Source organism: Pollicipes pollicipes, unplaced genomic scaffold (genome assembly GCF_011947565.3).
Source record: "Pollicipes pollicipes isolate AB1234 unplaced genomic scaffold, Ppol_2.1 Scaffold_3447;HRSCAF=4054_pilon_pilon_pilon, whole genome shotgun sequence".
NCBI classification, from domain to species: domain Eukaryota; kingdom Metazoa; phylum Arthropoda; class Thecostraca; order Pollicipedomorpha; family Pollicipedidae; genus Pollicipes; species Pollicipes pollicipes.
The window spans coordinates 34,610,425-34,634,144 of NW_023596297.1; the positions used below are offsets into that span (position 1 = coordinate 34,610,425).

Sequence of the window (23,720 nt, forward strand, 5' to 3'; positions counted from 1 at the left end):
CCCAACGTGCTGAACGGCATAGGTGTAGCATTGGTGCGGAGCCCAGCAACCTAACCTAGGTATACACAGGCGTTAGAGGGGGGGGGGGGGGGAGCTGGCCACCGCAGACGTCGACTGTTACCAGGGGAGCGCGTGGGGGAAGGGGGGGGGGGAGCTCGGGATGGGCGCTCGGCTGCCAGGGCACCGTCTCCAGTGTCTGACGAGGCGTATGGGTAGGCCATGTGGCTGATTTATGGGATTATTAAACAGCCCGAACGGGGGCATGGAGACATTAGCCCGCACTAAATGGCTTCCTGTCGGCTCGCTCGGCAATGCTTCGCTCAGGACAGTCACATTTCAGGGTAAAAAAGAAGACAGATGCACTCAGGCGTCAGGGAAACATTTGCTCTGCCCGATGGCCAGAGGTGTGTCATCACGGGGCACGAGTCGGTCGATTTAGTGTTTGGCACCGGGACAAGCGTGTTTCCCTCGAACGAGTCGTGGTGCGGCTGGATGCTGGGAAGACCAACAGCGCCGTGTGCCTGAGTCCGTTCGCCACTTTGGCAGAGCATGCCCGCTTACGGCTGCTGGGGACGGCGATTGGTGACCCGCACACAGCGGGCTGGTGATGTGATGACGCGGATTGGCCGGCGCAGTTGCCGTTCGCAGACGAGGGACGGGAGCGGCGAAGTCCCCTAGATGTAGGCTGCGCCTGTTTAACCCCGAGGGTCGGACACGCGCCGCTCTCTGAGGAGCCCCTGCTGGCGACACGGGGTCGATGGCTGTTTGGGTTGTGGACGTATGCACGCCTGAAACGCCCAGCCCGCGCGGCGCCTGCTCGCCGCGCCGGCTCCAGCTCCCACTGCTGCTAATTCCAGGTCTAGATGTCGCAGATGTCGGGGATTACAGCGGACGTTCGTTCGCGCAGCTCGAAAACCGCAAGACGCAATCATTCTATGTATTATCCAGCGTTAGCGGCATGCATGCATATACTGGCTCATGTGCGTAGCTGACTACACCGACACGTTCCCTCGCGCGCGTGATCCCACACGCTCTCTCGCACGTGCTTGCTCCCACGCTTTCCCCACCATCGGCGGGGTGCATGCCCTCTCCCGGGGTATGTCGCCGCCGTATGCATAGCTCGGGGTCTAATCTACGTTCGGGGCGGCCTGGCGGCCGGCGCCAGAGCAACGGCTACCGGGCGGCGCGGCGCTGGGCCCGCCGCCGTCGCCACTGGCCGCGGCGGCGGCGGCCGGCGTTGTACTAACGAGGTAATGATGGCGCCGACGGCGCCCGTCGTGAGGGTGACGAGGAAAGACAGTCGTGACTTGTTACAAGTCGCATGGGCCGCCGCCGGGCGCCCGCGCGCGCGCGCACGGGAGCGGGCGGCGCCCAGCGGCGGGGCGGGCTGACACGCGGCCCGTGACCCGTGACCTGCCGGTCGGCTCCAAATGCCACTTCTGAACACTGGCTGAGTAATGCGAGCAAGCGCGATGCGCCGCCGACAAGCACCCTGCGCGGAGCCGAGCCGCGCCGCGCGCCCCGCGGGCGCGCGGCGACAAAACACGCACGGCGAGATTCCTATCAATCTAGACTCTGATCTAGCAACTAAATAGATGATGTACGTCTACGGACCCCACTGCTGAAAACAACGCAGTGGGGTTAAGATAAAACATTTACGTGTCAAATAAAACAAGTAATTAAAATCTAGCAGTGACTACTATCGCGATCCATCAACATAATGTGTTGCACTATTTCTTTTGCTCTGGGTTAACGATTTACGGGGATACACTTCACATTTCCAGCTAGCAGCACCTCGGCACCAGATTCTCTTGACAATGTCTTCAACACTTCCAGTCAGAGCTACGCTCTGTTCACGGCTTGAGTCAGCGCCTCTGCGACACCGTCTCCATCCACAACGCTGACGCCTGGCGGACCGGTGAACAGCTTCCAGTTTCATTTTGCGCTCAGGAGATGTCGCTAGATGCCGCCGGCCATGACGGACGGGATGGGAAGGTGGCGGCGCAGCACCTCTGCATAGCTGAGCCGCGCGACTTGGCTGATGAGGCCGCAGGTCTGGGACATAGGGCTTTCAGCCACATGTCCTGTAAGAAGCGGCGCAGTGTGAACACTAGTCACCGCTTGTGGGGATAAACCCGGGCACGCTCTCGACAGCCTCAAGTGAAATTTCTAATTCGTCCCCAAAAGGAGGGCGGATGCACCATTCGAGCCACGTTCGCGCTCTAAGTCGGTGCGTCAATCGTGCGCACTAACGATGACAAGCAGATCACCGGAGGTGTCGGCAGCGGCCGAGCAGGTGCTGCTCTATCCTTCTGTGAACGTGATCTATCACAAAACTGCAACACTTAAACATGTCTCCACCGGTAGACAGGCGACAAACAGGCCCTCCGTCGCCGGCCCCGACAGCGCCTCCCAGCACACGTCCCTACCCCACTGCTCACCCTGCTTGCCGAGCTCCGGGAACTCTGGACTGTAGGGCGGCTGGAAGCCGGCGGGAGCAGCGGCCGGCCGGCGCGGCGCCTCCTCCTCCGCGCCCTTGTACAGGTTGCGGATATCACCCACGATGTCGTCGTCGAGCTCGGCAGTTACCAGCTTGCGCTTGGCCGGCCGAGAGAAGCTGCGCGAGTCGCCGCGCTGACGAGGCCGCTTGGCCGCGGCGACGGCCGGCCGCGGCACCAGCACCGAGTCGCCAGCGTCGCCCAGCACGGCGCGCACCTGCTCGGCCGCCGCCGACACCTCCTCCGGGCTCCGCTGCGGTAGAGGCACGCGCCAGGTCAGGGGCGCCGCTGGTGGGAGCAGCAGCAAACATTACACATTACCACGCTATTGATTACGAAAAAGCTTGACTATGTTAAATCGAAGAATGTAATGACAATTGAAAATGAAGCCACAGTGGCATCCGGAACGCGAGGCAGCACAGCATGCACGGTAATGGGCCGCCCGAGGCGTCGTTCGGAAGTGGAATGGAGGATAAACCACGCCAGCACCGACCGATAGCAGCACCAGCACCGGTGGCACCAGCACGCCCCACCTCTCGTGCGTTCGTCAGGCCTGACCTGACGAGGCCCACTGCGCCGGTCGCCGTCGGCGCTCACCTTGATGAGCCGGTGGGCGGCCTGGGCGAAGGGCGCCGTGTCGACGTTGCAGCGGCGCAGTTCGCAGCAGATGAGCGCCGCCGCCAGGCACGAGGGGGGCACGCCCAGCGTGCGCACGTCCGTCACCAGCTCCACCAGGCGCTCGGTCAGACCGCAGAGCTGACGGTGGGCCGACAACTGCCGGACAGACGCGCAGCCGTCAGCCATCGTCGGCGGGCTCCATGCAACAGCCGTCAGTGCCAGCAGCTGACGGTGAGCAAACAGGACCGGCTTTCACGAGCCTCCACCGCCCGTCTGTCCGCCAACAATGGGCCAACAGCAGCGACACAGCGCCAAAAGAACCGGCCCAGCGAGCAGACCGGCGAATCCGACACCAGCCGCCGCAGCCGTGCCGACGCAGCAGATTCCCAATCGTTGGCCGCGCCTGCAACCGGCTGCCGAGGCTACTGTCGCCGCCAGCCGCCGCCCCAGCCCGTTATCCACCCGGCCGAGCCGCCATCTCTGCCTCGGCGCCGCCGCCGCCGCCGTCCACCCGGGCGTGGTCATCCGACAGGGGGTGTGAGGTCATCAAACCGACACGTGGCGGGGGCTGGTGCTGGTCCGGACCGGCCGCGGAGCTCATCTCGGGAGAGCTCTCCTCAGGGCGACCCATACAGGGGTGCCTGTTGCCTGTTCCGTATGGTAAGCGGACGGCCGAATATTAACGCGCGAGTCGGGGCGTGGAACATGGGTAGAGACTGGCATCGAGAGATGAGGGAGTCAGCTGGGCCTTTTAGGAAACACCGACTAAGCGGGGTACGCAGTAATCAAACCGTTGATATAACCAAAAACAAATTATCGAAACGTCGTGCCTCGTGTGTGGAGGGCAAGAAGCGGCGTTGCACAGCACTCGTCATATGGTAATTTAGGAACACCGCAGTACTTTCCACCGACGGTGTTAAAGTTATACCAGGCCACGACAGCGTTTCAATATTCGGCCACTTGGGTGGCGGGGACTGTGGGTATTTGTTTATGTTAAGACATCCCAGGCTTGGGGCTCACTGCCTGTTGCTCCTCTAGATAAAAATCAGCCAATCAGCATCGAAATAAGCGGCAGTCAACCCAGTATCTAAGCGCCTCCGGTTTGACAAATGGGCCGGGCAGGTCAGCAAGTCAACTTCCCAGTGAATAGCCTTGAAGTATACGCTGGGTATGCCCCACTCTGCGCAGCCATCAGGGACTCTTATCGCTGTCAGAGGAAGACCAGGACCGAAGAACATCGTGCGGAGCCGGCCGCCGCGGCGGGAGCGGCCTGCAGCGGCTGCGGGTCTCACCCGGTGCTGACGGTCGGCCAGCAGACCCGGGCAGGCGGCCACCAGCAGGCAGTGCAGGCTGTGCAGAAAGTTGAGCGGCGTGACCAGCCGCACCTGCCAGCCGAACTTGTCCAGTACTACCCGCTCCATGCGCAGCACGTCGGCCACCGAGCAGCCAGGCCGAGCCCGCTCCACCACGTAACTGATGGCCGGCACCAGCTGCAACAAGGCGCCGTGTCAGAGGAACGCCACAGCGTGCTGTCCCGGGTCAGCGGGTAGCGGTGGCTCGTCAGTATCTCGTCTCGGCTCGGTTCGAGCTCCCTGTGGACACCGTGATAAGCGGCGTTGGCATGACTCAACAGCGGCAATGTTGTCACGATGCATGGGCAGTGGGAAACACGACGACACTGACAAATCGGCTCACAGGAAGGTGTCGGCACGTCTTGGCTGGGGGAGGGCTAGCACAATGGTGATGCCAAAGAGCGTCGTCAGCGAGCCACTCGCCACCGGCCATCCCGGCCGCGGTGGCAGGCGGCGCCCCCTCCGCACACCACACATAGCAGATCGCCGAGGGACTGCGCCTCCACGGGTGAACCAGCCGTGCCCGCGGACGCTCCCGACTGCCGCCGGCGACCGCCCCCCGGCGCCGTGCCGTCTGCCGCGCGAGCCGGCGGCCGCCTCGTTCCCAGTAGAGGCGGCGGCCGCCGACCAGCTGACCGTGCTCCATCAGCCGCCGACAGCGCCCGCGTAATGGGATTAACCGCGCCGCTGTCATCTGGGCGGCCTGCAACCGCCGTCGGCCCAGTTAGCCGCCGGAGACGCCGCCGGAGACGGCGCCGGAACGGGGCCGCGGCGCGCTGACGGACCGGCGGCGGGTTACGGCCGCACCGTTTACTGAGTCAAATCGGCGCCGCGCGCCACGCCGACCGATTGTGCGGCAAACCGCGCCAGATGGCCACCTCTGGCAGATGTCAAAACGGCGCGGGATCCCGCGCATTAAAATGCCTCGGAAATGCGCCGGCGCCGGCGTGTTTCCTCGGCCGTCAGCCATGCTGTCCCACTGACGAGCGAACGAACAGTTATGACGAACGCGGCGGCACGCGGGACCGGGAGGTGTCGGCCGTTTTATCTGGGACATGTCTACACCGCCCATCGAGCCCATAATTCACCAGAAATTACCCGATTAATCGCGCCTCGCGGGGCCACAGCGCCGGACATCGGGGAACGGCCGCCTGACATGCGGCCGGCGCGGGCCGCAGGGCCGGCTCGCTGCCGCCCTCAACGGCCAGCCGGGGCGGGGCGGGCCCGCCGCGTCACCGGCCGGGTGGTCGGCCGTCTCGTCTGTGGTTCCCCATAAACGCGCCGGGGACGTTTACGACGCCGCGTGCGAGCGGCTGATGATGCCGTCGGCCGGCCCGGGGCGGCGGCCGGTGATGCCAGTCACGCGCGGGCCGGCGGCGGCGGCGGCCGACCTCCGGAGCGCACCCGGGTCACGACGGCTAGGCCGGCGTGGACCGAATAGGCTCTCGCCCGGCCGCATAACAGCCCCACCCACGACGACTGGATCAGATAGGAGCCAGGAGCTGAGAGCCCGACAACCTCGGCTCCGGCCCAGCCCCAGCACACGCCGGGGACCGCTGCGTCACCAGGCCTGCCCAGTCCCGTCCGGACGTGCCAGAGCCCGTGCGACCGTTGCCGGCGCAGGCGCGCGGCCCGGGCGCCGTCAGCGTTGCGTATAATTCTCCGCTTGACAAACGACCGCGCCGCGAGTCCGGCCCAATTGCAGCGGCGCGCCCCAGCGCCCACTAATCGCGACGACGTCGGCCGCCCGCCACGACAAAAGAGGTCGGCGTGCGTCGACGACCCAACCTGCCCCCGGGGCGCTCCCGACGGCCGACGACGCGCGGCACGGGGAGCGGTCGGCGCCGCCAGGAGCGGCGGCCGGGACGGGCCGTCACGGCAGTCGTCCGGCCCGACCGACTGACGCCGCGACAAAAACTCTTCCGGGTGGCGCTCTCCCAGCGACAGGGGTGCGGGAAGCGCGGCGACAGATCCTCAGTCCGGAGGCTCGCCGGCGCTGTTCGCCGCCGGTGAGTCGTGTCCGCCCGCCCGGCGCTTTTCACACGGCTGTCATGGAGATGGAGACAGCGAGCCTGAATCCCCGCGGAGCGACACACGACAGAGCTGTTCGAGACACCCCTCCTCACGAGGCCGCTCGAATCGTGCTTGTCCCGGGCGCGACTGAGCACTGACCAGAATATCGTTTGCTATGCTACTCTGCTATGTGATGGAGCGATCCAATACATCCAATCCGAGTGACATGATGCGACCTACCTCGTCTTCCTCGCAGATCTTGGCGGCCAAGTAGAGGCAGGTCAACGCCATGCAGGTGATGTACTTGGCTTTGGCCTTGACCTGGCCGAGGAACGCATCGAGCAGCGCCACCGACAGGCAGAGCGTGTCCGAGTGGAAGCGGAACCGATAGCACTGGCGCTCCATCCAGAGCACGGCCGCCTGGCGCTCGGCCCGACCCACGTCGCCGGCCTGAAACGGAGGCGCACGGGTCACACGGCAGTCAGAGGGGACGCACGCAGGACCGCCGAGCACAGGGCGGTCGGTGGCGGCGCATGAGGACCGCGCCGACCGGCAGGGCAGCACGGCCGCCGTCGGCAGGCACAGGGTGGCCGACTGACGCCGTGATCGGAGCGTTAATGGTCTCGGACGTCGGCATGACAGTCCCCCGTGTCTGGACACACACAGCCGGTGTGCTCGCATGATTAATCAGACGCTCAGAATGGTCCGACCGCACTCCGTCAGCCGCCGTTTGATTGGAGCCAAGCCGAAGCCGCCAATGGACGACGCGGCAAACATTTGGGCTACTGCATTGTCATATCATCACGGTTACCCACACTTCTGCACGGCCCACCGTGCAAACTTCCATCGCGCGGTCTAAATGCGGTCATTAAACTACGTCTCCGGTCCGTAACGAGGCCACAGGCCGGGGCAAGCGGCGTTCGGCCAGCACCGTCCCCGCGCTGCGTCGGGCCCGGTACCGCCCCGCCCCGGAGCGACGCGGGTGACGGGGGCCGCCTGCCCCGCCGACCGAACATTCGTACATGTCGCGCTAACGACGCGATTAGCCGGACGGGCCGCGGCGCCGCGCCGTTAGGGTCGCTCTGCCGGCCGCGCGGCGCGGCTCCCATCTGACAACAGAAAAATACCGGCCGCCTGGCCGTAATTAGCGGCCGAGTCGCCCGATCGCGGCCGGACAGTTATTCAGCTGCCATCTGTCGGCCGTCGCGTGAGTGAGTGAGCGGGTCGGCCGGCCGCGCCCCGCCGCATCTGCCGTCAGACCCGGTGAGCTATGCCGAGCCGCGCCCGCGCCGGCGCGCGCGCGCGCGCACGCCCGCGCGACAGATGGTCGCTGGTGCCAGCTTCACTGACCAATATCCGCCGCCGGCGCCTGGCCCAGTTGCCGCCGCCCCGGCAGCGGACCACTGACCCACATCCGGCCCGGCGGGTCAGCGCTCGCCGCCGCGCGTGCAACATCGCCCAAAACAACATCCGGTACGCCGCCGACGCCGACGGCGCCGCACACGGCCAGCGTGAAGGCAGGCAAAACAGGCGGCAGAGCTTGCCGGTCGGAGCGGCCTCTCGTGGCGTTCAGCTGAGCGAATCCGCGGGGGTGACGCGGCAGACGCGGATCAGTGCCGTCCACACAATCGCCGGAGGCGCCGTGTCTCTTCGGCGTCGTTAGAGCGGCCGACCGGTGTCCTCCAAACGCATACGACTGACACTGTTGGCTAGGTCTGGTGCAGAGAATACCGTGACGCAGGGCCGGCCGCCCGGCGCGTGCGGCGGAAGGGCGACGTCACCCCACCGGCGAGGCTAGTCACGGACATGCATACGAACACGGACTTCAGCTGTGATGTGACGTGCGGCCAGTGTGGGCTGTTGAGTACCTGTCACTGTCCTGCGCCTCCTGTCTCCTGACCTAACCCCAGGCGCGGCAGGGGCGAGGCGGCGCGTGCCGACCGAGGGTGGCAAGCGCCCCGGCGGCGACGGCGGCGGCAGCGCGGGCCGGCAGTCACGTACAGCGGCGGCCAGGCCGTCATCAATCGCCGACAGGCATCGCTTCACACCGGCGCCGCGGCGGCCCTAAATCACCAGACGGCGACAAAGCGCCGGGCTGACACCAATGCGTACCCCCGGCCGGCGCCGGCCCGGCCAGGCCAGGCCCGGCAGCGCAGCGCCGGGGGCCGCTCAGCAGCGGTGCTGGCGGCCGGCCGCGCGCCCGCAAAAAAAGGACACGGACACTGCGCAATCAATTACGGAGCTAACACCTGCCGGACGGCTTACATGATGTATTAGAATACTGACGTCGGCCATTGTGCTGCGCGTAACCGCTGGGAACAAAGCGGGCAGCGGCGGCGAGGCGCGATCGGTCGCTCCCATTTACAAAGCACAATAGCCCGTAATGGCGGCCGCGGCGCGCCAATATATTGATACTAATGCCTGGCCGGTCAGGGGAGGAAACACAGGCGGCCCTGCTGTTATACAAACACAACAGTTAGGCGCCCGGCACGCGCCCATGCTCCGGTTCAGGTCAGGGAGGCTGGCAGAAAGCCGGACGGCCGCTGGACCCTGGCGCTCGTGCACGCGCAACCTGCTGTTCCGAGGCAGCTCGGCCGCTATCATCACACAGCTCCACGAGACGAGCACACTTCAGTTAAAAAATGGCTGTGCCCCGCGCGTGACTACCCCGCCGACGGCACGCCGGCAACTGCACGGCTGACACCCAGATCAATCGTTAGAAGAAGCTTCCGAAAGCTGGGCAAAACGCTGATGACGTTTCAGGCTGTCGTTCCGCGCTGCATAGGCAACAACCTTGGGCGGAATCCAGCACCATTGACAATGAAATCAGCTTCAGGCTCGTAAGAATCAACTTTGCGCGAACAACTGAAATAGTGGGCACATAAGCGTCTCCGGAGGAGGGGACGGGAGCGGGCAGTGTCAATTTCGGAAGCGATGTTTTCCCATGCAGCGTCATGGGTAATGCTAGACGTGCTCAAAAGTAGAGGGCCAGGGGACCCCGGACGTCTGTTCTCACGCCCATGACCGACCTGAGATGAAGTGTGTAAATAAGCAAGCAAAACTCAGTTATCACGCAAAACACCCGACCCAGCCTTCAATTTGAAGTGTTTGAAGATTCCCCGCGGACGTCACCGGAACTGCAGGGAATCGAGCGTCACATCGAAAGCGGGGCTCCTTTGTCTGCACCGGAGCGCTCTTCCCGCCAGGAGCGCTCCCGGTCTGCGCGAATCCCGCCGCCCTCCACTCCATTGCCTTGACAAACGACATCGTACCTGTCAATCGGTTTGTCGCACCATTACCGGTCGGCTGAGCCCATTTGTCCTGGCTGCGCGCGCGCGCTGACGCCACCGCCGTCTCGCCGGTGCATGTGGACAACAGAGTCGGCACCGCGCGGCACGACGCCGACGACCGTCGCCGTGCCGCCCGGCGCCCAAAGACAACAGGCGCCGCGGTGCCCCCGCCCGCCGCAGCTCACAGTCGCTGCGGCCCATCAAACTGATCTCGAGCGGCTGGGAACGGCGCCGAGCAACGCCGCCGACGCAGCAAACGGTGCTGCCTCCCGTGGCGGAAGCACAGCAGTCCTGTCACGTGACAGGGCGCGGCGTCGCTCCTCGGAGGCGCAGCAGAAGCATTCACGCCGGAGGTATCGACTTTGCGACGCGGGCAGGCTTGGCTAATGGCTGGAGATCTTAAGTGTGTTCAGACTGCTTTGCATGGGCAACATTGACTTACAGGAGGCTGCGTGCCAAGAGAGCTTGTGGTTCATACCCTCAACACTTGCACCAGTTCAGTGCACGGGATAATTTCGTTCCAGCTACGGCCCGCGGTGGAACCACATGACCAGACGTGACCGGGAGCATCTCCTCCGCGTCATACACAGCCATGCCACGGGCGATCTGTGCCAGACTGACACAGGATCTCCTCCGCGCCATACTGCGCCATGCCACGGGCAGTCTGTGCCAGACTGACACGGGACCTCCCCCGCGTCGTACAGCGCCACGCCACGGGCAGTCTGTGCCAGACTGACACGGGACCTCCCCCGCGTCATACAGCGCCACGCCACGGGCGGTCTATGCCAGACTGACACGGGACCTCCGCCGCGTCATACAGCGCCACGCCACGGGCGGTCTATGCCAGACTGACACGGGACCTCCGCCGCGTCATACAGCGCCACGCCACGGGCGGTCTGTGCCAGACTAACACGGGACCTCCCCCGCGTCATACAGTGTTACGTCACGGGCGGTCTGCGCCAGAATGACACGGGATCTCCTCCGCGTCATACAGTGCCACGCCACGGGAGACCTGCCAGACTGACACGGGATCTCCTCCGCATCATGCTGTGCCAGACGGACACGCTCTGGCCAGTTGCCAGTTAAACACTGCACGCGTGGTCGGACCAACAGGCTATTTGGAATTTGAACCCCCTACCTGTGGACCACCGGTCCTCCATCCTACTCTCTCATTCACGGGAAAAACCTCTCTGGCACCAGTGCAAGGCGGCATGCCGGATATCCTCCTGACCTGGTCCTGATCCGGAGTCTGAAGCGTTGTTTTTCACCCGCGTTTCGGTATTGGTTGGCGCTGTCCTTTTACTGCTACCGTGTTCACTGCCAGAAGCCGTTGCTCATGTCTGTCGAGTTCACGGCTACTCAGTGAGGGCCCAGGAGACCCAAGTCAACGCGACTGCCGCCCGGAAGCCCCAGCCCATGGCCGCATGTCCGATGGCTCTCGTGCCAGGCCTCGGCGTCAGTCCCACCTCTCCCCGCCCCCGCGCCAGCCGGCGGCCCGGCGCGGCGTCCCCCGCGGCGTCTCGCCGGCTCCGTTAGCGGCCAGCGCGGGGCGCGCGCGGCCGGCCGGCACCGCCAGTGCACCGCCCGAGCCGGCGCCGCGCGCACCATGAGCCTCTGGTGACGTCCCGATATGGCCGCCGTCACCACGTGGGAGCCACAGGCGCGTTCGCCGCCCGCCGGCGTCGACGACGAGACGCTCGTGCTGCTGCTGGGCGTGCTCAACCTGGCCGCGCTGTTCGTCTACAGCGCGTACAACTTCGTGCAGGACCGTCCGCGCCTGCGCTCCACCTACGACCGATACGTGGACGAGCAGGTGCGTCGCGTGCTCGACGACCTGGTGATGCGCGTCCACCAGACAGCATACTTCAGTGGCCTGCTCGAGACCATGGCGCGCAGCGTCGGCGGCGTCGGCGCCTCGCCGGGCCGCGGCGTCGGCAGCGGCGCCGCCGCCCTCGACTTCGCCCGGCTGGAGGCGCTGGCCGACGGCTTCCCGTTCCCGGCGGCGCCCGGCCGTCAGCTGGCCTGGCTGCGCCGGCTGAACGTCAGCCGCGCCGAGCGCACGGCGCTGGCTGGCGCGCTGCCGCTGGTCGGCGCGCTGCGCCAGCTGCCGGCCGGCGTGCGGCACCGCCTGCAGGCGCTGGCGCGTCCGCAGCCGGCGCTGGCCGCCTCGCAGGGCCGTGCTTACGTCAGCCTGCTGCGTCTGGCCAGCGCGCTGCGCTGGCCGGGCGCGCCGCCGGCGACGCGCGCTCCACGGAGCCGGCGCGAGCAGCCGCGTTACTTCAAGACCAAGTGGAAGAAAAAGCTGCTGGCGCCGAAGCTGGAGGCGCTGCGGCGGAAAGCGGCGCTACAGCTGCAGGAGCGGGAGAAGGAGGAGGAGGAGGAGGAGGCCGAGCTGTGGACAGGCTCGCACTGGACCGACCGCTGGTACGAGCTGGCCAGCCAGGTGACGCCGGTGCTGCTGGACGCTGGCAACGGTTACGCGCTGAGCCGGCGGCGGCCGCACTGCCTGCCGGCCGTCGTCTGCCGGCTGAACCGCGACTGGAAGCCACACGGTTCGGTCAAGGCCTCGCTGTCGCCACTTGCCAGGTCAGTCAGCGCGCCCGCCTGCACCCGGTCGGCCGGGGCGCGGCATCACGAACCAGTGTCCCATTGCACTCATTCGTACCTACATACCGATGTTATTGCTGAACAGGCCGGTGTTGCATCAGCTGAAATCTGCCGAGTCGGATCTCGATCCGGGTCCCTCGCCCCGGGTTGAGGAGCTGAATCTCGCTCGTCAGCCCGCCTGTTTCCAGCAGCTCACCCCGCTGTTCCAGCCTCCCGCTCTGAATTGGCGCCGACACGACTGAGCGGCGCCATTACCGCAGCCTCAGCCTCAGTCCATCCATGCAAACACCTGAGACCACTCGGCAGTCATCCCGACCACAGTTCGACCCCCGTCAAGTCCATGTGAAGCCGCTCTGGTCCCCATAATTCCCGATCCCTTGAAGTTCATGTGCAGCTGCTCGACGAGTCCCGGTCCCCTGAAGCCCATGTGAAGCCGCTCTGGTCTTGATGTCGGTCAGCCGTCACCTAACATGGGATGAGTTCGGTCGGGAGCCCAAATGGCGCTCGGTCGGCCGTCGACGCCTGTGGCGGCCGACGACAGCCACTCTTCCAGCGCGCGGCACGCTTCGGCTGCGGGGCATTTCCTCCTTCACCGGCGCCCATTGCTCTGTCGTCAAATTACAGCCCGATCCGACAAATAGCCGGCGCCGACTCCATGCCAGTTATGGCGCCCAGCCATGCCGAACAAAATACCCGATGACTGTTTGGGAGGCGAGCGCCGCGGTCCGGTCGTCACCGCCCACACATGAGGCGCGCAGCGTGGCCTAGCCGGAGCGGGCCGTCTCCAGACCCGCAGCTTCCGGCCGTCGTCGGCGGGCGGTGGCGGTCACATTCCCAGCCGGCGCAGGAGCGGGGCGCGCCGGCCGCCCCCGCCGCTGCGCCGGAGCGGCGCCACCGCTGACCGCTCCGGCGGCGCCGGTGGCGGCGGCCGGCAGGGACACGGAGCCGCCGCCGCCGGGCGACAAACGATGCCATGCGGTCGCCACTAATGGAGCCGCGTGCCGGGTGGCTGGGAATAACAGGATCAGGCGGCAGGACGCCGCGGCATCGCGTTTCCTGGCGCCGCCGCCCAGGGGTCGGAAACGCCGCGCCCCCACCGGGCCCGCCGCCGCTCGGTCACGAACACGCCGCCTCACCTCACCGAGGCAGCGTCACGAGCGGAGCGAGCGACTGATCACAGCGGCCGCACGCCGCGCCCGGGAGGGTTCTCACGCAATCGGGCGCGCGCCGAGCGCCAGGCGGCCGCTGCGCCACGGCGGTGACACAGCCCGACTGTCGCTTTGGCCGCTTCCGACTGTCCGGGCGCGTCCCGCAGCACGTGGGCCCCGCCAGGGTAAGGACCGCGGGCCGCTTCCGACTACCCGGGCGTGTCCCACAGCACGCGGGCCCCGCCAGCGTAAGGGCCCGGTTGGCCCGGACCTGGTCGCAGCCGACGGCACACCGCCGTCACACTTTCGGCTGCAACATGGGCCATCATGGACGCGGTTCACCGCACAATCGGAGCGGCACCTGCGCAGCGAGGGAGAGCCGCAGGACCGCCCCGCCCCGCCCCCCCCCCCCCCCCCCGGCTCGGCTCCGCCAGCTGCGGCGCTCAATGGCACGCGGAGCCGTTCTTCGGGCGGCACACGACAGCGGCCGCCGCGACGACGCAACAGTGTCGCCGCAGGGGTGGTCAGACACCTCCGCCGCGCGCTTGCGACAACAGTTCGTGACGTGATGGGCGGGAGACGGCGGTGACGATAGCCCCGCATCGGCCGCGGCGCGTGTCCCAGTGGCCGGCGGGCGTCTCACAGCCCGTGACCACACCGCTCGGAACGCCGCCCATTTGCGGGCAGACGTCCACACACCGCGACCAGACGGTGCGCTCCAGCTGGGGCCGGCGATCAGACGCCGGCCAGGCGGACGCGGACTTGCCGTCAGAGCCACAGCAGCACCTGCTGGGGGTCAACGGCAGACACCCAGGCCGGCAGCGGCAAGCGGGTGAATGCTGCCGAAAGATTCCAAAGGAGGCGCTGCTGACAGACATCACCATGAGCGGGCGGTGCTCATCCAATATTTGAATCCTAACGCCACTTTGGGCGTTAGAGTCGGGGATGGTATGTTTTCGATTTTCCATCAAATTCTAAAAGCAGCCAGCAGCATTTCCGTGAAGGTAATTCAATTCCTTTCAATGCACTGCCTAGATGCACGAAACCAGGACGCGATATTCAAAACTTTCAATGCGGGGTGGTAGAATCTCTTTCTGCAAATGTTTGCTACACAGGTATGAATCCAATCGGAAAAGAGATGATTCCCTATCATACCTACAAGCAACTGAAAAGGCACCCAAGGCGTTTGACATCGCAATGGATAACAGACGTAAAACGGCTGTACGGAGATGGGCAGTGACTGGAATTCCAGTGCTCAACGTTTCCAAACAGCAAAGGATACGGTTGCATACGGTGGTCCTAGTGTGAGACGGCAGAAGGCTCCTCCGATGGTACTGACATAGTGCCCCGCAACATCGCGCTCACAGGTGCCAGCGTCTCCTGACGAGCGACGAGCCTGTGTGTCCGACACGTCCCGTCTACCCCGCACGCTCCGCCGCGCTGACAGTGCGCGGTGCCTCCTGACGAGTGAGATGAGTCCGTGAGCCCCGCACGCTCCGCCGCGCTGGCAGGTCCCAGCGTCTCCTGACGAGCGACGAGCCCGTGTACCCCGCACGCTTCGCCGTGCTGACAGTGCGCGGTGCCTCCTGACGAGTGATGCCGCTGAGCGTGCCGCGTGCGCGCCAGCTGCCTGACAGTGTCGTGATACAGCGGCCGCGCGCCCCAGTGTCCGACCGAGCGGTGCCGCCGCAGCTGGTCCGGCACCGACGCAAAGGCCGCCGACAACGCGGCCCGCCCCCGTCTGTGGCAGGCCGGTCGGACGGATCAGTGCCTTCAGTGGCTCCAGCGAGCGGCGACCGAGACTCGGACAGCGGCTCCCGGTCCAGCCCGGATTCGATCGCCAGGGGTCGCCGGCAAACGGCCCTCATACAACCCCATTATCGGTCTAACTCCCCGCAAGAGCCCCTGGTCCTTTCTTTCACATCATCAGTCTAAGTCCCCGTCCCTGGCAGTCCACGTCCACGTCCCACACTCTGTTCCTCCCTACACTGCACGCCGTAGCTTGCGAGATCCTCGCCGGAGCACGCCCGCTCGCCATACCCAGGTGGAGCCGCCAACCCGAAAACCGCGGCGCCTGGCGCCTCATGCCAAAAAGCATGGCGTCCTCCGCCGCGGCGGCCACCGGTACCCATCACTGGCAAACCCCGATCTGCCTCGTCACCGACTACCGTACCCGACCGAGCCCCTGCCGCTGTCCGCACCTGCCGGCCGCGGCGCGTCGTCCCGGAACAGCCGGCGCCGCCGTCCCATTCAGGGCGCGCGCCCCACGGCGCCATCGCCGTCCAATGGTGTCGACAGGGTCGGCTGGCCGCTGCTCTCAGCTGGCGTGTCATCACGGCGGCCGGCTCGGCCGGCCGCCGGGAACCGGGCCGTCACACTTTACGGGAGCCAACGAGAGACGATTACCCCGGGACCGGGATCGGACCGCGGCAGCCCGGGTCTACACCTGACCTGGGAGATCTGACCGCGGCGCCCTCTGCATCTGACCTGGGAGATCGGACCGCGGCGCCCGGCTCTCCACCTGACCTGGGAGATCGGACCGCGGCACCCGGGTCTACACCTGACCTGGGAGATCTGACCGCGGCGCCCTCTGCATCTGACCTGGGAGACCGGACCGCGGCGCCCGGCTCTGCATCTGACCTGGGAGATCGGACCGCGGCGCCCGGCTCTGCATCTGACCTGGGAGATCGGACCGCGGCGCCCGGCTCTCCACCTGACCTGGGAGATCGGACCGCGGCGCCCGGCTCTGCATCTGACCTGGGAGATCGGACCGCGGCGCCCGGCTCTGCATCTGACCCGGGAGATCGGACCGCGGCGCCCGGCTCTGCATCTGACCCGGGAGATCGGACCGCGGCGCCCGGCTCTGCATCTGACCTGGGAGATCGGACCGCGGCGCCCGGCTCTGCATCTGACCCGGGAGATCGGACCGCGGCGCCCGGCTCTGCATCTGACCTGGGAGATCGGACCGCGGCGCCCGGCTCTGCATCTGACCCGGGAGATCGGACCGCGGCGCCCGGCTCTGCATCTGACCCGGGAGATCGGACCGCGGCGCCCGGCTCTGCATCTGACCTGGGAGATCGGACCGCGGCGCCCGGCTCTGCATCTGACCCGGGAGATCGGACCGCGGCGCCCGGCTCTGCATCTGACCCAGGCGACGGGAACCCCGGCGCCTGTGATATTTTACGACCCGTAATACCCCGTGCGCCAGCCCGAACCTGCACCAGTCAAAGACAAACCAGTTCGGCGAAGCACACTTCCAAACCGCGTATAGAGAAGAGAGCCAGCTGTGACCGTCTATCAGATGATTGTGAGGGAAGAGAACGGGTCACACACATTTTTATAGAAGGATTACATCGAAAGCGACAACAGCACCAGATCGGTCCTATCTTTGGGAGAGGGGGGGGGGGGCGGGGCAAGTTACTCCAAGGGCGACAGGTTTGTGTTTTATGTCCATTGGAGAAATCGAAACCCCACCCACCGGTTTTTGTGTCTTATGGATGCCAATGGAGAACAACACAGAGACGCGGTCAGAAGAGAATCGAATCTGGGACACGACACGCAGGCCTCGGCTGCAGTCCGTTCCCGTCCGATGCTCCGTCCTGGGAAAATGACATCAATGTCCACCGGGCGTCCCAACTCGCACCGCCGCCTCCGATGACGCCGCACCTCCACTCACGATTTCCTACTTGAGCCGACCGCACACACACCCCATCGCAACACGAGAGCCCCACAAAGCCGCAGGTGCGGCGGTCGGACGCCGCTCGGTCGCCCGCCCTCGGCGATTTCCAATGTGATCCGGCATCAGCATTCCCGCCGAGAGCGTGGGACTACTGATGAGTGATGAGCGATCTGTGCTGACTCATCGCCGACCCTCTATTTGAGCGTCTCCGCCGCCGCCCGCCGCGGCCGCCACAGTCGGTTATTCGGGCCGGGCCGTCGCCGCCGCCACTGGGGCCGTCAGCCCGCGCGCCGTCGCCGCCGCGTCCGCCTTCACCCGTCTCCTCCCGGACGCGAAGCCCGCCCTGCCCCAGTTCGGCGCCGCCCGCCCGTCGTCCGCCCGGATCGTGGCCGCCGGGGTCGCAGAAACACCCACGCATCTGTCTGCTGGTGATCACCCTCAGTCGCCGAGTCCCTGTGTCGGCTTGCTGCCCGTCTGAATGACTTCCCGGTTGTCAGCCGCAGTCCCTGACGCCGAATGCTATCGTGCCAGCAGGCGCTGACTGGCGCCCGTTGTTTCAGCCTGCTGCTGGGCTGGTGGCTGCAGGATCTGGGCGCCGGCGTTACACTGGAGGACACACTGGTGGCCGTGCGCGCCGGCTGGATGCAAAACTCGTGCTCGCAGCTCTACCCGCGCTGTGCGGCCGTCAGGGGAAACGAGCCTCCACCGCCACCACCCTCGCCGCCGCCGCCGCCGACGTCGAGGGCGCCACCGTCCACCACCGCAGCTCCCACCACTTCCACGAGTACGGCGGCGCCGGCCGCCGGCGGCACCACTACGTCGCGCGGCTTCTTCTGGGCGCTGTCGTCGTTCATGTCGACTCCGGCACCGCGGCCAGCGCCAAGCCTACCTCCGCCACCTCCGCCGCCGCCGCCACGGCCGTCGCCGCCGTCGCCACCGCCACTGCGGCCGAGGGAGGACGGCCCGCCGCCGCTGCGGCCGAGGGAGGATGGCCCGCCGCCGCTGCGGCCGAGGGAGGATGGCCCGCTGCCGGACGCCAGCGCCGAGGCTAACTCGCTGCCGGAGCTGACATGGGCCGGCGCGCCGCCGCCGCCGTTGCCGGAGGAGGCGCCCACCAGCTGGGACCGCCGCACCGAGGCGGCCGTCCCGCCGCCCATGTGGGACCGTGCCGACGTGGGCGGTGCCGGCGGACGGCCCTGGGAGCTGCGGGCCGGCGCGCGGCCGCTGGGCCGGCCCCGACAGGACGCCGACGCGCCGCTGAGCTTCCAGTACGGAGGGTTGGGTCGGCGGCCAGCCGCAGCCAACGCCACGGCTACTGGAGCGGCGCCGGCGGGCCAGGAGCCTGCCTCCAGCCGCGACCCGTACCGCGGCGGCCACCTGATCCCCGGCCTGCTGGGCGGTGGCGGCGGTGGCGGTCAGCTGCCGGGCGCCCTGCTGGCGCTGCGCCGCGACCGGCCGGCCGGCTACCGGCCCGATCGGCGTGGCCACGTCGCCGACTACGGCTCCGACGTCCTGAGCGGCGTGCAGCAGAGCTACGCGTCCGGCGGGCGTGGCGGCCACCACGTACCGGCCGGGCGCGCCGGCGCCGGCCCGGCGGCCCGCCGCGCCCGTCCAGCTGCTGCCCGGCCGCTACCGGTTCGGGCTGCGGCGCGGCCTGCCCTCGGGCGGCGTGCAGGGCGTGCTGCCGGCGTACCCGGAGCGGCGGCGCGGCCTGGCCGGCGCGCCGCCCGTGGCGGCCACGCCGGCGCCGCGCCGCCGCTGGACGACCACGCGCGGCACGCCAGCGCCACCTGTCACCGAGCGGCGCAGGAACTGGGTGCAGTTCGGGCCGCAGGATGGCGTGACCGACGCGGAGAAACACAGGAATCTGTACAACTACGTGCGAGACCCGCTCGGTGAGGAGACTCTGGCCGTGGGGATGAGCGGCGCCCGGCGATGGGCCGCTGCAGACGAACGCGCTCGTGTGGGACTTGTGACTTTTCGGACGGAGTGGCAGTACTGCCACGGAGGACGGTAGTTGAGACGCTGGAGTGACGTGGGCATAGAGTTTAAGATACGTAGCAGGGTTCAATTGCTGATGCGCTATGTTAAGACGTATTGCGAGCAAAACTGAATAGATGTGAATATCCACTTAGTCCAAGTGGTCCGCTCAAGGCATTACGATGTGTGAGAGAGATACCAATGTGGATATGAAATGCATACCAATGTACATAATAATAAATCAAGCCTATCACTTCTACGGCCCATTAGTAACAGAGAATGGGAGGCAAGGTGACAAACAGCCATCCGCTCCACACCACAAAGCGCAGCTGGCTCTCGCCCGTCACCGCCAGTAAACAAGGCCATGACAGCGCGCCCAAGTGACCGCCCAACACGTTACCGCCTACACCCGCAAACACGACGAGTGCACCCGCGTCAAATAAACCGACGTGCCAAGGCTGCGCGGCGGCCGCCGGCTGTCTGTCAGCCGTGACGGCCGCAGCCGCCAGCGCGGGGTAACGTGACCGAGCCTATCCATCACGACCGTCCCGGGCCAAGAGCTGTGTCCGCAGCGCCCGGCGGCGACGCCGGGGGCGGGCCGGCGCCGCATCCCGCTCGACAACTCAGGCGGGGTCAGGGTCACTGATTGCTGTATTATAATGAGAACCGCTCGGGCAAAGGTGCCGCCTTCTGCGCCCCCGTGCTCTTCAGTGGGGCGGGGGCCAGCGCAGCCAATACACTTATTGTGGACAATACGCTGTTTTAACGCGCATTAAGACACGTCATCAACCACGTCGACGTAAATTTCCCGCAGTTGGTGTGCGCAGTATGTCTGCTTCCGCACGAGAGGCTCGTTTGTTACTGTTCGGTGGCGCCGTTTCCAACTGTATGACGTCAACGTTTTAGTTGGAAATCAGGCTGAACCTTCAGCGCATTACCCGGCCAGTGCGGCCAGCCACTAATTCCACTGAGCTGCCGCTGGCCGACTGTGTGGGCGGTCCGTCGCAACAGTCAGTCCCTGCCTGACCCGCCCTCATGCCCAGGGCTGCAACGCGGTCCTCCTCGCCGTCAGCCGCAAGTCCGCCGCTGCTCTGATCGGCTTGGCGGTGCCGTTAGCGGGCGGCAAGCACGGCGCGACACTGCCCTCTGATGCGCCACTCTCCTTGTCGGCGGAGTGAGCCGTGGCCGGCGCGCGCCGATGTCGCGATAGCCTGCCGCCACCACGTCACGGCCGGTGACGCGCGCGCCGGCTCGGCTCGGTTCGGCTCGGCGGCGCCTGATACGGCCGGCCGATAGGGCCGCGGCCGGCGTCGGCCTTACAGAGCCGGCCTGTGGGCGGCATCGGGCCAGCCGGCCGCAGCACCGGCCTGCCACCCACCGCTCCAGCCTGAGGTGCGGTGGACCAGCGGCACTGGGCCGGCCGGCCGCGGCACCGGCCCGCCACCCACCGCTCCAGCCTGAGGTGCGGTGGACCAGCGGCACTGGGCCGGCCGGCCGCGGCACCGGCCCGCCACCCACCGCTCCAGCCTGAGGTGCCGGGGGCCGGACGGCCCCGAGGGCAGCCGGTCCGCTTGTGCACCCGAGGCCAGCAGACCGCCAGCCCCAGCCCTGACTAAGAGCGAATGATCCGCTGCCCGTCAAACGCCCTGACAACTGGAATGAGTCGCTGCTAAGCAGAGGGCTTGCACGGATATGACGTCATGATCATGACTGTATGTGGAGATAAACTGATAAGGATTGGGTAAGCTACAGGCGTCATTTGCATCGGGATCCTCGCTAGTCTCGTCAATATTACCCAATTCTTGCCTGATAGTGTCGTTCAACCAGCTCCTCTTGGTATCTTACAGGCCAGCCACTGTCAGCATAACAAATACCACTGCATCATGCCAAAAAGCCAGGACCTCAAAGCCTTTCTTGCCTGCATCAAGAATAATTTACGAGCGTCAAGTACATGATGAACAAAGACCAGTACCAGCATCATGAGTTTTCGAGACAATCCGGATGCAGGAACTATTACCAGAACAAGAATGAGCGTCAAAGATCGGATCTGCGTTCGCCCTTGACAAGAGACGAGCATCCAAAGATTGAAACTGGTGTCATCATAACACAAAACCAGTTACCGCTGGTTCCGGGGCATATCACTCCAGCAGAAAACCTGGCGGCTGCTCTAAGAACTAGTGGTGCTCATTCCCACCGGTAGAGGTCTCTACACACCCAAACCTGAAATGGCCGTCTGCAGAAACCGTGGGTCGTTGAACTAACTAGCTTGTAAAACAGCATTGCTAAAACATGGAAAAAATGAAAAAGATAACATGGGTGCCGCTAGCCAAAATATTTTTACATTCCGTCCCACGCCAAGTTTAGCATCAAGAGCAGCCATCAGCGCATTCCAAGCGCATTCTGCGCGGGACCAGGACACGGCGCAGCCCTTGCGCCACGACATCCGCAACCAAATCCGTCCTTGGCCCCGATCTGCTAAGTCTGGGTTACCGCGATCGGGGCAAGCTGCGCTTCCTCATCGCCGGCCGAATACCACGGCCCTGACCGGCCCGGCTGTAACGCGCGTAGGCCGTGTCAAAGCGGGCGCCAGCGGCTGCCGCGGGGGTGTGCAAGAGCCGCTGGCAAACATCGCTGATGCGGCGTCAACAGCGCGACGGCGAGCTGGGCCGATCGATATGCGCCGACGTCAGCCCGGGGCCGTGCACTTTCCGCGAGGGCCACACGGGAAAGCTCGGCTGAGCAAAGTCCTGTCATTTTTTAGTGTAATTGCAACCAGCTGACATTTCAGTCAGAGATTTCCTGCTTTTCTAGTGAAGGCATACATAGTAAGGAAATAGGTGTTGGTTTGCAAAAAGGAATAGCTGGTGGCCTGAGATATAATGCTTGTGGCTAGTACAGTACACATAGCCTAGCTACCAACACATGATGTGAACATGATGCAAATAAGATCCAAGACCCCCACTTGCCTGTTTACAGGCTTTTAGGATAGCTTAAATAAATATTAATGGAACCACATGCCCAAATGCACAAGATACTATAGCAAGAATGAAAAAATAGTCAAGTCACGTATAGTTTATCAATATCTGCGCAGGAATAACAAAACTAATTTCACTAAGTGAGAACAATGGCCACATCATAATATTGATTACCTATTTTGCATCTCTTGACCAATTAACAGAAATGAAAGAACATTTCAAAAATATATTAAAATATGCATCCATCAAAATCACAAATCAAATACCATTAAAACTATAAACATTAAAAAACTATTACCTTAAATTAAAACTCAGATAAAGATACCCTTTGAGATAACAAAATGCATACATAGCTGACCAAATATGGTGAAAACTTAAGCTACACAGCCATAATTTCACCAGGTTAAATTCAAATAACTGAAATATATTGTACAATCATATTTCACGTCATTTCTGATATTTTCATCTTTCCTTTTCTATGTTTGCTGCATTTTACTTGATCTAATTAGCCATCAAAAACAGGAAACACGGTAAATCAGTACTTGTGCACCCTAAGTCTTGAAGATTTTCTTGATCATATGATGTGCTACTTACATCTGGGTATTCCTTGTAGGCCTGTGCCTTCCATTGTTGCTGCTCCTTTTCCAAGTCATCATACAAGACCTGCAGCACCTTCTGTTGGCCACCAATCAGCTTGCTTTTGTCCCCCATGGTTGGTATTTCCAGGATGACTATCTGAAAAGGTAAAATTCAACTTGATTGATACTTTCCAAAGAGCAACAGCACTGCTATCTTGCAGCTCCAAAGCAGTACAAGCAGTAAAGTCACAGTACTGGGAACACAGCAGGGATGATGCAAGCCTTGACAATCAGTAACACATTGCATCAGCAAAGGAAGTCATAATACACCAACAGGGCAACAGATAAATGATTTTTCATGCTTCTTACCTGAGTCCTCACATGTACAACAGGCGATTTTTCCCCATTACAGGCTTATCTTATAATTAGCGCATCTTCAGGGTCCAACTTCTTAGGTGTGCACAGCGATCACTGCTACTTGAAGCCCCATGCCAAAAAGGTAAGGGGATTCAAAATGTCCTTCCAATAATAGCAGTCCGGTAATGTAACAAAAGGCTTGCAGGATGCCTATCTCGCAACCGATTCGGGGACCCTCCCACTTTTGCGCAACAGTGGGAGTTGGTATTGGGCACAGGGTCCCCACAACAGTTTTCTGTGAACATGAGAGCTTGAATGTACTGAATACCACAGCAGAACCGTTCGAAAACGCTAAGCACCCCAGGTGCCACCAGCGCTAACTTAAAATGGATACAGTGCAACTCCAAACCCCAACGGACGAACGCCCCCCTTCTCCGCAGCACAGAACAATGAAACTGCTGCAAATAGTACCCACTGGTCGTTTGTTTTGGTTTTCCATTGAAATGTTCATACGCGTACATTACAGCTCTTCTTTAGAACCATGACCTATGAAAATGTGTGATTAAAGTACAGGAGTTGATATATATAACACATGAGAAGCATAAAAATACTTCATATTTTCAAA

At 64.0% G+C, this 23,720-nt stretch overlaps 2 protein-coding genes across 2 annotated transcripts in view; one reads left to right on the plus strand and one right to left on the minus strand.

The window, feature by feature from the left end:
• Positions 1-923: 923 nt before the first annotated feature.
• LOC119091615 (cyclin-I) lies at positions 924-23,537 on the minus strand. The gene is made up of 7 exons (XM_037214422.1): positions 23,108-23,537; positions 22,755-22,895; positions 6,722-6,931; positions 4,409-4,606; positions 3,096-3,272; positions 2,442-2,751; positions 924-2,084 (listed from the first exon to the last, which is right to left on the minus strand). Exons 2-7 carry the CDS (start codon positions 22,869-22,871, stop codon positions 1,960-1,962), a joined length of 1,137 nt encoding a protein of 378 aa, XP_037070317.1. The 5' UTR covers positions 22,872-22,895; positions 23,108-23,537; the 3' UTR covers positions 924-1,959.
• Positions 23,538-23,636: 99 nt separating this feature from the next.
• LOC119092485 (F-box/WD repeat-containing protein 7-like) overlaps positions 23,637-23,720 on the plus strand; it is a 4,977-nt gene continuing 4,893 nt past the window's right edge. Inside the window, 1 exon segment of the mRNA XM_037215446.1 lies at positions 23,637-23,651. Coding sequence (XP_037071341.1) covers positions 23,637-23,651 — 15 coding nt within the window.

Excerpts from the sequence above, each read along its gene's own strand:
- LOC119091615 (XM_037214422.1), bottom strand. The coding sequence starts at position 22,871 with ATGGGGGACAAAAGCAAGCTGATTGGTGGCCAACAGAAGGTGCTGCAG. Across the intron at positions 2,752-3,095 it reads CCGCCCACCGGCTCATCAAG|CGGAGCCCGGAGGAGGTGTC; the intron begins GTGAGCGCCGAC and ends CCTCTACCGCAG. Across the intron at positions 2,085-2,441 it reads CCCGGAGCTCGGCAAGCAGG|GACATGTGGCTGAAAGCCCT; the intron begins GTGAGCAGTGGG and ends CGCTTCTTACAG.